Source organism: Maniola hyperantus, chromosome 20 (assembly GCF_902806685.2).
Source record: "Maniola hyperantus chromosome 20, iAphHyp1.2, whole genome shotgun sequence".
NCBI classification, from domain to species: domain Eukaryota; kingdom Metazoa; phylum Arthropoda; class Insecta; order Lepidoptera; family Nymphalidae; genus Maniola; species Maniola hyperantus.
This window is the reverse complement of record NC_048555.1, coordinates 3,243,954-3,258,849: the sequence shown is the minus strand read 5'-3', so window position 1 is coordinate 3,258,849 and position 14,896 is coordinate 3,243,954. Positions and strand designations below refer to the sequence as shown.

At 37.8% G+C, this 14,896-nt stretch overlaps 4 protein-coding genes across 7 annotated transcripts in view; 2 read left to right on the top strand and 2 right to left on the bottom strand.

The window, feature by feature from the left end:
* Hil (peptidase hillarin) overlaps window positions 1–1,048 on the bottom strand; it is a 58,592-nt gene extending 57,544 nt beyond the window's left edge. The window contains exon 1 of one of the 3 annotated variants that reach the window (XM_034979699.2): window positions 847–1,048. The gene's annotated coding sequence lies outside the window, so the exon portion shown is untranslated. The remainder of the gene's footprint in view (window positions 1–846) is intronic. The other 2 variants (XM_034979703.2, XM_034979700.2) reach the window with 2 other exon arrangements.
* LOC117991780 (mitochondrial potassium channel ATP-binding subunit) overlaps window positions 1–14,896 on the top strand; it is a 325,288-nt gene that overhangs the window by 80,027 nt on the left and 230,365 nt on the right. The gene's annotated exons all lie outside the window — the stretch shown is intronic.
* LOC117992053 (dystrophin-like) overlaps window positions 1–14,896 on the top strand; it is a 248,937-nt gene that overhangs the window by 76,139 nt on the left and 157,902 nt on the right. The window lies entirely within an intron of this gene.
* On the bottom strand, window positions 4,994–12,375 carry LOC117991551 (putative phosphatidate phosphatase). 2 transcript variants are annotated; one of them, XM_034979144.2, is made up of 6 exons: window positions 12,252–12,375; window positions 9,049–9,200; window positions 8,255–8,446; window positions 7,503–7,670; window positions 6,412–6,588; window positions 4,994–5,782 (listed from the first exon to the last, which is right to left on the bottom strand). In XM_034979144.2, exons 1-6 carry the CDS (start codon window positions 12,316–12,318, stop codon window positions 5,678–5,680), a joined length of 861 nt encoding a protein of 286 aa, XP_034835035.1. In that variant the 5' UTR covers window positions 12,319–12,375; the 3' UTR covers window positions 4,994–5,677. The 2 variants fall into 2 exon arrangements, with proteins under 2 accessions (XP_034835035.1, XP_034835036.1); XM_034979145.2 differs by lacking the exon at window positions 12,252–12,375 and adding an exon at window positions 10,321–10,464.

The following is a 14,896-nucleotide window of genomic DNA, read 5'->3' as shown; positions in this document are numbered from 1 at the left end:
CAAATGTTATATTTTGCAATGCCCTGACGGGGCTTCATATTGTAATAAGTAATAATAAATGCAAATAAAGAAAAAAGAATAATAACCTGAACTGTCATAAAAATTTACTTAAATTTTACTTAATAAATGCGAAAGTGTGTTAATATATGCTATATGCAGCTTTTCACTGCCCAACAGTTTTTGATGAAAATATATGGTAGAGAATTAGCTTACATCCCAGGGAAAGACTTAGGCTACTTTTTATCCTGGAAAATCATAGAGTGGTCACGGGATTTTTAAAAACCTTAATCCATGCAGACGAAGTCGCGGGCATCATCTAGTTTTTTAATTATTTTAATGCCATGCCGTTATTTCCATTGAACCGTCATTCTAAAGTTACCCGGGACCATTGGAGCTAGGTAGGTACTGAAAAGATATCCTTGTGTTTAGGGAACCCTAGTAGTAGTAGCTGAATGTTTTATTAAACCCGTGCCCCTTTGGTTTCTACACGGCATCGTACCGGAACGCTAAATCGCTTGGCGGCACGGCTTTGCTGGTAGGGTGGTAACTAGCCACGGCCGAAGCATCCCACCAGACCAGACCAGAAAATTTTAAAATTATATAATTCCAAATCCCTGCCAAAAATCGAACCCGGGACCTCCCACTAATAAGACCACAGTGCTTACCACTGCGCCAGGGAGGTCATAATTATCACTCATTGTAATAATTGTTAGGTAGATAAAAAGGGAACAAAAAATATACGAATAACAGCATCATTCCGTCTATCATTGTTAAATAACCTTTTCGACTTTATACCACCACCGGGCACCATGAGATTGCCATCATTAAAATCTGCTTACGCGGTACCTTTTACTGTAAATCTAAATACATTACGTGTACACCAATGTAATCGCACAACACAGCACTAACGGAATAAAAGAAACCTCAAAGAAACGCAACGGTACATAGGAAAACACTTAAAAAGAACGAATCTTGTCTATGACTTGGTTTGACAGTTGTTTAGGTCATTTTATCATATCACGATAGGACGCGCGGCGTTCGCGGGGACCGGCCGTGGACTGCCCGCGATTGTTTACGGCCGGTCTGGCTATGGCAAAGATGAAAGAACCTTTTATGTGTAGCTAAAGTTACTATCAATACGTGAGCATAGGTGGTCTCTGTGAGACTTGGATTTTATTTAATTTTATCTCCAAGTCTTTGAAGATAGTTGTACAGCTAGAGTTATTAGCTATTAAGAAGGTTAGACATCTAATTTCATGCCTTAAGTACAATGGCGTCACTAAATAGTAGGTAGGAATTATTTGGAAGTAGAAGAGTTTTAATCCCCCTTGCTAACTGGACGTAATGGGCAATGTCTCTTGTTAGAGAAAGAATTATTAAAAACTTTACATAACACACACTAATAAGTGAAGTAAGATAACAGTAGATTTAGTATGAGATTTCAAATCTCACCAACGTTGATAGAAGTCAAACGTTGACTTGTTTTAAAGCGTCCATACATCTTCAGCCACCGCTCCTTGGGGAATCTTGCGAAATAAAAATCGGTGGAACTGAATGTATGACTTTATATCAAGGATTATTAGGTCTGTTTTACTCTGAAATTATCTCAAATTCTATAAACGTTGACGAGATCTAAAATCTTATACTTACTGACCCTACTAAATTAAAAATGATTTAACGTAGTAAGTAAGCAACCTAGTTAAAATATTCTCGATTTTAGCGAACCAACAGACAGACTACAATATTATTATTATTAATACAGTATTATTTATTTTATTTTAGCAGTAGATGTAAACTTGATTATCTTAGATATTATGTCGGTACTGATTAGTATTATTATGATGGATTCAGTAGTTCATCAATCGCTATCGAATATCGAACAGATTTTAGATAACAATAACAAATGATCGATGTTGATAAGTGAAGTGATGAAGATAACCTTACTCCAACTTGCTCTTTGGTTAGATCATTCCTTGGTAATAATTTGTTATTGTGGATGTGCAATTTGATATATTAATATACATAATTTGTAGCTAATATCCATCTGGAATAATGTATCTACCTATCAAATGGTAAAAGCATTTTTGAAAGTTTCGAAGATTACCTACAAAAAATTTGACCCTTGTAAGGAAATATAAAACATTTTCTTACTTTCTGAGGTTATATAAATATTTAACGTTTTATCACTAAGGCATTAATACCAAACAGGCTCTTCAAAGTTAACTAATCTATGACTGCGAAGGTAGCGAAGAAGCGGCGCGGGCAGTACATCGGGCATTCCGAACTAAATCGCCTGTTGGAGAAAGTAAACTCTACTAATATAGCCTTTTACGAATCGATTAATACTAATTTAAACCCTATACCCAAGCAATAAGATTGATATTTTAAAGATGGTGATAAATACAAAGTCATCTCTGGTCGGTAATACAGGTGATTGTATCGTATAGGTACGTACCACGATAGGTACGCACTAGGCAGCCTGGGTTCAAGAGTTCTTTGCATAGCAAAATATCTCGTTTGAACTACAATGTGTGTTTACATCAGATTTTAGACTAAAACTTTTCAAGTGGATCTATTATAATAAAATCCATTCCAAAAATAGCAATGATAGACTTCACATAGAACACTACGGAGAACTCTCCGGCGTGAAGGTTTCCTCACTAGTTCTCAGATCCCTAGGGCACCGTAAAAGCAAGTTATATTTAACTAGCGACCTGCCCCTGCTTCGCACGGGTAGCTTATTACGATTTTCGTAAGGCTCACAATTTTTTTTGAAAATAAAATATACCCTATGTAAGAATGATAAAGCCCTACTGGTGAAAGAATTTTCAAAATCGGTTTAGCAGTTCCAGAGATTACTACCCTACAAACAAACTTACAAACTTTACCTCTTTATAATATTAGTATAGATTGTTTAAAACGCACATACCAAACTCCGAAAAGTGGGAGGTGCGTGACCGAGATCGAACCCCAAACCTCCCGAAATAGGAGACTGAAGTATTTACAACTACGCAACTACTGCAATAATTGTATTTACTTTTAAATATTATTTTTAAACATGAAATTCGGAACGAGTTTTCAGCTGGTTTTCCTCTGTTGCAACGCCTTTTTGAACCAGTGGTAGATTAATTAATTATCGACGAGTAGCAAACAGTCTGATGACTAAAACGTGCTTAGTAAAAGTCAATTGTTTTTTTTCAATTATGAAGAAAATAAATTTTGTGTTTGCATGGTTAATTTGTAGAGACAGGAGAAGCTAATAATTCAACAGCTCTGATATAAAAGACATCAACGGGTGTCATGCTGTTTGTGATCTTTAATTGCGATATAATTTTAACATCACCGCTTTTAAAATCATGCAAATTAATTATAAAAAAATTCTTTAATTTGTTTTTTTTAAATTCATTATAGGTATGCGCTTGACCACAATCACACCTGATGGAAAGTGATGATGTGGCCTAAGAGGCTAAGATGGGACGCGTTTACCTAGAAGATGCCTATTCACTCTTGTTTTAAAGATACCCGAGTTGTAATTGGTAGCAAACATATATCGCGGAAGAGTATTCCAAACCTTAGCCATACCTACGTATGAGGAATGATGAGGATAATTTTATCGTGCTGTCAAAGCCATAAAGCAAAATAAGAAGAAGAATTACCATCTTAACATTTTGGTCAGTTTTGTAACGATTTATCCAAAACAGAGTTTTATCTCTTTTATCTCTTTCTACATACCACATATTGATTTATAGTGTTAAAATAAGATTTTCATTTTCTTTTTAATTATAATAAAAAAATTAAAGAAGCATTTAAAAATAAATAAACGAAAACAGTGCCAAAACAAGGGGTACAGTTACAAATGGACATAAGGCATTGAAAAACAGAGAATTGTAATTGCAAGCTACAGCTTTGTGGGTTTCGGATACTTGTAGAACATACAAAAAAGTAAAATAATTAAAATGAATTATAAAACTATTTTTTTATAAACTGAAATTGACATCTTTCGATTGCCAATACTATTTTGTTTACATATACATTTTTAGATTTTTTCTCGCTTGGTGTGAAATACCCCATTAGGGTTTTAGGGTGCGTTTCTACTGACGTGGAGCTGGGTGGAGTGGAGCGGAGCGGACTGTAAATTGGCCAATCACACAGTTTTCAGTTTTTACTGATGCGCAGTGGGGATTTCAAGCACTATGATTGGCCAACTCACTGTCCGCTCCGCTTCACTCCATCCAGCCCCGCGTCAGTGGAAACGCAGCCTACCTATACCTTATATCCTTTTTTGATAGTTAAAACTGTATTGGTACCTACCAGATCATTCGCAAATTATTATATTAGGCTCCTGGTAGCTAAAAACTAGCAATTGTAACATCTAACAAAAGGAAATTAGAGATAGGTCGTCTTCGTAACCAACTTTAATCTGGTGAGAGTTGGCTTATAAAAAGAGGTAGAGTTGTAGCAAACAGACAGACAAACGTATGATAGGACATATTATGTTTTGATTAAGTATGGTAGGTAACTATAGGAAAAAATAAATTGTATTTACACAAGTTTAAAAAATCTACTAAAAGTATGCTCCCGAAAATAGCATATTACACAATCGAAGATTATCTAAATGATAAAAGAACGTGGATTTGACCAGCTCGTTTCTGCAATGCACGGGACTGCAATCACTTTTTTATACATGGCATAATATTGTATATCAAATCTTTGGAAAGAGCAACCGCCGAGTTTCTTGTTCTTCTCGGTAGGAAAGGCATTCCGAACCAGTGGTAGATGCATTTGACGATTCAAAAGCACTTATAAAAGTTTAATTGCATAAAAAATATTTTTATTTTATTTATTTATTTATTGCCTTAGATGAAGTCACTGTTTTATTTTTATGTATGATATGTTTTAAGGCTATATTTTGTAGGTACATAGGTTACTTTTAAGGTATTCGACTTTAACAAATTGTTGTAGGAACGGATGGTAAAAAAAACAAATTTCAAACTTTTTACAATGACTTAATTTTATTTACAAAAGTTGTACATAATAAATAATACATTTATGATACAACAATTATTGATAGTATTCTATATTATCTTTGTATCTTAGTTTACAGTACTTTGTAACTTAGTTTATGCAAAGCAAAATTACAACTTCATGTATTTGCTATAACATGTTAAGGTAGGTATATATAGTTCGCGACAAGTTTAGATAGCAATCTGGGTATTAAGCGGGGGGGACGCCCCGCACACCCGCATGTCACCTGTGCTCGCCCGCACCGGGTTAGTGCGGGGCCTGTGCGGGTGTGCGGGGCGTTCCCTCCCCGATTGACATCTTAACTTTTCGCGTAATATAGATATCTCACAGTCTAACCAGTCTTAGTACAAACGCGACAGGTCGAGATGGCAATCAGGGAGGGCCTTTTTTTGTTTAGGTCTAATGGGGTTGAGATCAAACTTTTTTAATCCACTATTTTCTCGTATTTGGAAAAAGAAAGTTTTATAACATTTTTATTATAAGAATAAAATTAAACTTAAAAATCTACGAATTTTATCGACATAGCGTATACATAGGTAAAATTAACTATAAAAGTAAATAAGGAGGTTTTTCTGTTTAAATATAACTAATATAGTTATATTGTAACAGTAATTAGGTACCTATTTATTAACGTAGACACTAAAAACTAAAACTACGCAGGTGCAGCCATTTGCCCGTGTTGTATTGACGCCAGCTCGTGTTGCGGTAAAGGTTGGTGTTTTCTATTCGGCTCCAAAATATCCGTACCCCAAGTCCACTGTCAAAGAAAAACATATTTTTAATTTTAATATCAAAGTATGTACATGAAAACATTATTGCTGATGTAGAAATCTGAATCTTAATAACACGCTTTTATTTTGGGAATTAGTTAAGGTGTAGTAAATCAGGAGGAAAAATCCTCCTTTTGTGGACATTAAAGTCATAGTTCTATCCGCCAAGTGTATAATTCTTCTACTAAATAAAAATTATCTCTACGTTTCCACCCTAATTAAGAAAGATGGCCACGCGGCGCAAGCAAGTGTAATTTTTTTTACAATAATTGGTGATAGTTACAGCTAGGTGACTGATTTAAAATTAAATTTCGATATATTTTCTTCTATTTCATGCTTTAAAACTTCTTTATCGTGATTTAATTTCGTGCAGCGACATCTAGGTATTCATTTGAAAGTTACTATGGCGTCTCTAGGCTTGGCCTTCCTATCAGCAAAGTTGCCCTGCGCCACACCCGGGTAGGGAGGCCAAGACCCGTACACAGAGTAGAATGTAAATATTTTTATTCAAATAAACTTTCACAAGTACCTGCTTTTGAATAGTCAAATGCATCTATCTACCACTGCTTCGGAATGCATATAGCCTAGTTTTCGGTAGAGGTGGAAGTACACTTACTATGAGCACAGCGAAGGTCATCCCAAGGAAGTATCCTGCCAGCACGTCGCTCCAGTGATGCTTGTAGTCAGTCACTCGGGAGAGCGCGGTGAACCAGCTCAGCATCACCGCGCCGAACTGAAGCACGTGGCGAAGAACGCGAGTATCTCGCCAGACCATGCGCTTTTCTAGATAGAGCTGTAATGTTTGAGAAATTAACTTTTAATATGGCTGCGGTTTGTTTCCACGAAACCTTAGTCTAATAAGAGGAGAATCATACGTAAACAACTAAAGATTACTGAAAACATTTTTTTTTTGCTAGCGAAAAAATGTTGTCTTAACTTAAACCTAGTAGGTAATTAAAGTTCGCGACAAGTTGAGATGGCAGTCGGGGTGGGGACGCCCCACACACCCGCACAGCCCCGCACTAACCCAGTGCGGGCGAGCGCGGGTGATGTGCGGGGCTACTTGCCGCGGGACAGGTGGAGAAGGCGGGTAGAGAGGCGCGACGGGTGCAACGGATCGACGTGATTTTTGCATGGATAGGTATAGTTAAAGACCTGGAGAGAGAGGCTACTTTTATCCCGGAAAATCAAAGAGTGATCACGTAATTTTTAAAAACCTAAATCTACGCGGACGAAGTCGCGGGCATCAGCTAGTAGGTACGCAATATAACTTCAAAAAGTTAGAGGTGCGTATAATGCTATGCGTGCCTGGAATTAAAACTCCCGATCCTCCGAATAAGAGGCTGAAGTATTAGCCACTAAGATATTTTCAATTGAACCGAGTCTTTATCACTAACTAGGTTATCACCGCTATATGATAAGAAAAACGAAATATTTAGACGTATAATTATCTAGAAAATACCTATACCTATCATCTATACCATGTTCCAGCGAATTCTTAGAGAACTCCAAGCTGCTCCAAGCAATATTTCAAAGCTTTCTCTGTGATAAAAGTACATATGGTAAGTATTCGACAGCTATAAGTTATACTTCATCATGATCAACCCATAGCCAGCTCACTACAGAGCACAGGTCTCCTCTGAGTATGAGAAGGATTTGACCATAGTCTACCACGCTGGCCAAGTGCGGATAGGCAGGTATACTTACAGCCAAGTAAAACATGGTGAAGGCGGACCAAGCAGAGTGTCCACTCAGGAAGGACATGTGCATGTCTGTGAACTTGTCCGTCTGTTCACCCGTGCACGTGTACTCGTGGGGCTGGATGTACCGCTTCTGCCACTCGGGGAGGCTGCAGTCTATTGAGGGTTTGCATAGCTGGAAACAAAATTTGAACTTGACAAAAGAATTCGTAAGACGATTTTCTTTCATGATTTCGATCGATATCATTGTCGACCCTAGGGTAGTGGTGAGCACAGTGGTTGTCTTATAAGTAGGAGGTCCCTGGTTTTATTTCCGGTAGAAAAGCTGTGCTGTTTAGGTACGAAACCGAAATAAGAACTGTGATAATAAGACTGCCGTGCAAGTTAGTCCACCTCTATCTTATACTGCTACCAGACAGATACCAGATGAGATCACAGTCTATCTTGTAATGGAATAAAAAATCGTGGATTAAATTAAACAATAAAGAAATCTAATGAACCAAAAGCTTAACTTGTTCATTATATATCATGGACTTTCACAAAGTAACGCCTGCTTCTATACAACAATAAATAAATCGACTGGTATGATGCTTAGGATACGCCGGTCCTCAGTGGAGGCTAGCTGATCTTCTTAGAATAGAATAGAATAGAATAAATTTTATTGCATTAACTGTGTAGGTATATTAGGTGAAGTATCAGCGTATTCACAGCATTCTGTCCTCGTGGAGTTGCATTATATAATCTGTATGATCAACTCACATCAAAGAAATGCGGTCTAGGTCTTCCAATAACGTTTTTGGCGATGTTAGTAGTGAGCTCTATAAAGCAGGTTCCGAAGGCGAACGAAGCCAGCGGACAGTAGAAGCCTCGCAGCCATGCTGGTATACAAATGCTGAGGATACGCTGGTCATCCACTTCCTTGCGTAGGAGCACCCACTCGCAGAGGAAGAACTGAAAATGAAAATTTATTTTATTACACATGAAAAGTCGATTTTTTTAGACTTATCCTACACACGGATGGGATGCGGAATATTACAGGAACTCTTTGATTTTCCGGGAAAAGTAGCCTATGTTACTCTCCGTCCTTTCAACGATCTCTGTGCAATCTATGTAAGTACCTACAAAATATTAAGTATTGATTTCAATTACATACCATCATTATTGCAAAAACATTTAATTTAAATACCAGAACAGAATTAAGTCCATACGTGCATAATATTATTGATTATATGTTTGTACTTTGTACACCTTATAGACATTCGTCTGCGGTTATATATTGTAATCGATTCTTTATAACTGCAGTAGGGTTTTTTATAGTGGTTTTTTATAACGCGTATCATCTTCTGTATATGTAAAAGGACTGACTGACTGATCTATCAACGCACAGCTCAAACTACTGGACGGATACAGCTGAAATTTGTCATGCAGATAGCTAATATGACGTAGACATCCGCAAAAATTTTGAAAATTCAACCCCTGAGGGAATTTGGAATTTGTGTAGTCCACGTGGACAAAGTCGCGGGTATAAGCTAGTCCTAATATAAAGTACTTACTGCTAATATAGGCAGGCTGAGTCCAAACATCCTGAGCATCGGCGTGGTCACTGTATCATTTTTATATGGAAGCATGAGGCTCTCGTCTCCACAGAAGAACCCTCTCTCGAAGGGCTCCCAAAGGCTGTTTGTCGCGTATATGCATAGCACCACTATAAAAAAATATAACCCTAATTAATAAATAAAATCTATCGCATTAATTACGAAAAACTAATGAATATTGGTGCACACAAGCTGTGATAGCCTAGCAATAGGACGTTGTATAGAAGCAGGCGTAACTTTGCGGAAGTCCATGATATACAATGAACCAAAAGCTTAATTTGCTGTAATCCGCTGAAACAGGTCGAATCTGTATGGTGCTGCGTGGTGGTGGTGCGTATTGCTTGCCTGGTGGCTGCTTCTTCCTGCATGTTTAGCAGTGGGAGGGCGGGCGGTGCATTTCGCATGCTGCATGTTGCACCATACAGATTCCGAGACCTGTTTCAGCGGATTACAGCAAATTAAGCTTTTGGTTCATTGTAGTAATAGGACGTCCGCCTCCGAATCGGAGCTCGGTGGTTCTATCCCGGGACCTCTAACTTTTCTGAGTTATGTGCGTTTTAAGTAATTAAATATCACTAACATCGTGAGGAAACCTGCACGCCTGAGAGTTCTCCATAAAGTTCTCATGGGTGTGTGAAGTCTGCCAATCCGCACTTGGCCAGCGTGGTAGACTATGGCCAAAACACTTCTCACTCTGAGAGGAGACCCGTGCTCTGTAGTGAGCCGGCGGTGGGTTGATCATGATGATGATGATGATAATGATAAATGAATATTGAATTAATCTGTGAATCGTTTTGTATTGATAGATTTTAACTGAAGAGTTAGATCCAGGATATTTTTTTTTAATATCTAACCAAATTCAATAAATTTCAAAGCTTTTACAACATTCAACGGTCAAGTCAAGCTATGCTGTGCGTCTCGTTTTCTCTTCACCTACGAATTTGTCAAAAAATAAATCAGGCAAGAAGTTGATTTTTATATTTATTTATACGGTATTATTTCTACAAGTTTTTTTTAAAGTTAATTTTATGAAACGCTTGAATGCTATTCAAAAACTTATTTATATTATACGAAAAAAACTGCGGCAATTTCAATTCACGATGAAAATATTTTAATTATCGTTTCAGTTATTATTTAAAGTCACATTTAATACGAGTATTAAAATAGGTAAGTACTTAACTTAAGTGAAAATATTACTATTTAAGCATCGTACAATATTATTTTACTTACATATCGTTATTAAAAATAGATCTACGAAGAACTTCCTAATAACTCGAATTGACTCTTCGTGCGACATGTTGGCCGGCCGTCGAACAAACAACTAACTAAAGATATCACTTTATATTCCTCGCTATATACCTAAGCAGGTAGGTATCTACTTATAACTATGGGTTATATAAATTGATAGAAGGAACGCAAAATCTTTGCTTATGATAGTATAATCGTAAATAGGAAATCATGTTCTGAATTTCATAATTGATAAACTTTTATATGGTTTTTAATTTTTATCAAGCTCTTTATATATAAAATTCAAAGTCTGACTGATTGACTTATATATCAACACACAGCCTTAACCGCTGGTCCTAGAGACATGCAATTTTGAGGTTGTGTTCTTTGTAAAGAATCTTTGAAAAAGTATCCACTAAACAGGATTTTTCGAAATTCCACCTCTAACTGGGAAAAATGACGGGCTTTCATCCCTCATTTAACCCACTTAGGGGTGGAATTTCAAAAATTCTGAAATATCAGGATTTTTGAAAACAACCCCCACCCGAGCGAAGCCGGGGCGGGTCAGCTAGTTAGTACATACAATACAAACGCATGGATGTCTCTTTGATATTTTTATGACTAAGTACTTATCTACTAACTTTTTCTTTTATCTATGGGCCTCATAAAAAAGCTCAGAGTCATTCAATCAGCGATGGAGAGAGCTCTTCTTGGAGTTATTCTACGTGATCAAATCAGAAATCGGGAGATCCTTAGGAGAAGGAGAACCAAAGTAATCAACATAGCTCAGCAGGTGGCGAAGCTGAAGTGGGGCACATAATTTGAAAGAGCGATAGACATTGGGGTCCCAAGGTGCTGGAATAGCGACCTCGCACCGGAAAGCGCAGCGTTGGAAGACCCCCCACTAGGTGGACGGCGCAAGACCGTGGCGTGTGTAAGTCCCTACAGGAAACTTATGTCCGGCAGTGACGTCTATCGGTTGACGATGATGATGATGAACTTTTTCTTATTTTTAAGTATTTTACATTTATGTAATAACCAACTTATGCTCGCGACTTCGTCCGAGTGGACTACACTTCAAAACCCCTATTTTACCCCCTCAGAGACTGAATTTTAAAAATCTTTTCTTAGTGGATGTCTACATCATAATAGCTATCTGTATGCCAAATTTCAGCCCGATCCATCCCGTGGTTAGAGCTGTGCAGTGATAGATCAGTCAGCCAGTCAGTCAATCAGTCAGCTTTTCCTTTTATGCAATACTAGCTTATGCCCGCGACTTCGTCCGCGTGGACTACACCAATTTCAAACCCCTATTTCAACCCCTTAGGGATTGAATTTTCAAAAATCCTTTCTTAGCGCATGCCTACGTCATAATAGCTTTCAGCCCGATCCGTCCAGTAGTTTGGGCTGTGCGTTGATAGATCAGTCAGTCAGTCAGTCAGTCATTCAGTCAGTCAGTCATTCAGTCAGCTTTTCCTTTAATGCAATATATAGTAGACTAATAAGAAATAGTAGAACTAAGTCATTGTTTAATAACAATGACTTAGTATTTGTAATGTCTGTTTTCTTTACAGTCTCTTTTCCAAAATTCTTTGAGAAATGCGTCATAAAACCTTTTAAAAAATACAGTTTAAAGTTACAAAGTTAAAGAGTACTTACAAAATATTTTTTCTTGACTTACTTAGTTAGGTACTAAATATTTTTTTCCGAAAAACAAGTTTTAATAACCTATATAATTAACACTAAGTACATAGTAGATAGATATAGGTACTATATACTTCCTAGTAAATAATAGCGTCTACTTATAGACAACACTGAGATTTCGACGGATGTTTTGAGTTGTATGATAGAAATCTATGTATCAGAAATTTACAATCGCCTGACTGAGTTTTCCTCACCCTTTATAATTTTTCTATAAGTATCTAAGTACTTACATCCAGCTATTAAAAATATGTCCACGAAGAACTTTCTAAGTATCCGCATAGAGTCCTCACGCGACATCTTGTGTGTCTGTCTTCTAAGCACAAACTGCAGAATAACGTGTAGCTTCCAACCTCTATATATAGGATATATAAATCAGGGAATAGATAACGGAGTAGAGGAAAATCTCGTACTGTAATAGATTAAGTTTATTGCAAATAGGAAATCATAAAATCGTGTATGATTTGTTTTTCGTACTAATTGATTTAGGTAGGTATAGTACGCAGGTCGAGATGCCAATAGGGGTATGCCGTATGAGGCGTAAGGACGCCCCGCACACCCGCACATTCCCCGCACTAACCTGGTGCGGGCGAGCACGGGTAACGTGTGGGTATGCGGGCGAGAGCGGGTAACGTGTGGGTGTGCGGGCCGTCCCCCCGCCTCATACCCCGACCTGTCGCGGACTTTACCTAGCAATCGAGTCCTATGCGGAAGTATCTGTTATCTAAAAATAATAATATTCTTAGATTATGTAATTGATGAAGGGATACGGACCTCAGTAAGACGCAGATACCTATATAAACAACTTCGAGAGGGTAGTGTTTACTCGTGGCAGCTATAACAACCAACTTTACCAACTTACTAACTTACTTTTACTTCATCATCATCATCATCATCATAATCATCATCAACCAATAGACGTCCACTGCTGGACATAGGTCTCTTGTAGGGACTTCCACACGCCACGGTCTTGCGCCGCCTAGATCCAGCGGCTCCCTGCGACTCGTCTGATGTCGTCCGTCCACCTAGTGGGGGGTCTTCCAACGCTGCGTCTTCCGGTGCGAGCCGCCCGCGCCATTCCAGCACCTTGGGAGTTGGGACCCCAACGTCTATCCGTTGTACAAACTATGTGCCCTGCCCATTGCCACTTCAGCTTCGCAACCCTTCGCAATTCTTCGCAAAATTTACTTACTTACTTTTAAAAGTTTACCGAGTCATTTACTTGGTTACTTTAGTTTGGAAGTTCAAAAAGTCATTACCTCTATAAGGAGCACATTGGGTATTACATGCGCATGACTAATAACTGATCCTAAGTCTAACCCCAAAACGATAGTTTTTGGGAATGTGCTAAGAGTTGGTAGGAACGAAAATAGTCCAACGAACTGTGACCTTTTAAGCTCTTTAAATCAATAAAACATTGATACAAAATTAGAAAAACATTGCGTGTCAAATTATGACGCACAAAAATTTATAGCATGTTACGTATTTAAATTTAATAATAAGTAAATAATTAATTTATTTGTACCATGACGTATCTTCTATATGAAACTAAACTACGATGTACCTAAGCACGCGTTTGTTTATTTTTCAGTGATGGAATGCAATATTCAATGGCAGTTTTTATAATTGAGTAGGGAGTTTTTTTGGTAGGGAGAAAGAGATGGGTGGACCTAGGCTCCAACACGCTGGTAGGAAGTCCAACATGCTTGTCAAGTGCGGATACCAATTCGCACTTGACCAGCGTGCAAATATCTACCAAAATATTTTACACACCTTTGAGAACATTATGGTGAACTTTCAGGCATGCAGGTTTCCTCACGATGTTTATATTTAAATGCTTAAAACGCGCATAGCTTTAAAAAGATTTATGTAGCAAATTAAAGGTTAACTTTCATTGGATGATATGACCACTTTTTTTTTCGTGGAAAAATCCGCATGGATACCACCGCGCCCGGGGAGGCACGGAGGTTATGTCAGACGGTTAGGTTGTGGCGACTAAAACCGCACGGTGTTCCACTCCACGCATCACCTGGTGGCTGGAATACGGGGTAGTACCTACACGTTCGCGCAACCCAGTCAGCGGTGCCTGCTGAGAAATCTCCTCAGGGGACCAATAGAGTCACTACACACCGTCTGAGGCGCACCAGGAACACAAAGGTGCGGTGCGCCTCCCAACTCGAGGACTGGTTTCAGAGTAACTTTTATGATCCACAATCTATTTAAGTAGAAATTAGACGGTGCACAGTGCCAGTTGTTGTTCTGAGGGTTCATATTAGAAAACGTGACACCCCAGTTACGATGTGCCAAAGTATGGAGATCAATGCACGAATTCGAACCTTCAAGCAAAGAAATTTAAATTAACATTATTCTGTCGTGTTTCGACACTCGTCTATCAACGAGATTGAGATGGGCAAACTCATACTAAGCTTAAACAAAAGTCTCCCTTTCTCTTGAGCAAAGATAAATTTGAACAAAATACATGATTAATAGCTTTATAATAAATAAGTATAAGTAGATACCTAGATAAAAGATAGAAGTTTTATTTTTAGGCGGTTAATTTATTAATCAAACATGTTTACTTTAAAAATAAGTTGGACGAGTCGATAAACTTTAAATAGGTAGCTACCCACATATTTATAACTGTATAAGTTAAAAATAACATTTGTTTTCAATGAACGAGATACACTCTTATACTTATATCAGATTGGAAAATTTTTAATAATGAAAACAATAAAAATAAAGTCAATAAATTCAGTCAATGCCCTTTAAGAGTCAGGACTGTATAGTTGACCCAACAACCTCTACATTGGAATGCTACGCACATTTAAGCTGACGGACCATTTCGAACAAAAATGTTTGCAGCTCCAGCTTTTAACTC

Bases quoted from the DNA above. Each gene is read 5' to 3' on its own strand.
- LOC117991551 (XM_034979144.2), bottom strand. From the start codon at position 12,318: ATGTCGCGTGAGGACTCTATGCGGATACTTAGAAAGTTCTTCGTGGAC. The intron at 8,447-9,048 runs GTAAGTACTTTA...TTTCATTTTCAG, and splicing joins TCAGCCTGCCTATATTAGCA to TTCTTCCTCTGCGAGTGGGT. The intron at 6,589-7,502 runs GTAAGTATACCT...CAAACATTACAG, and splicing joins TCACCATGTTTTACTTGGCT to CTCTATCTAGAAAAGCGCAT.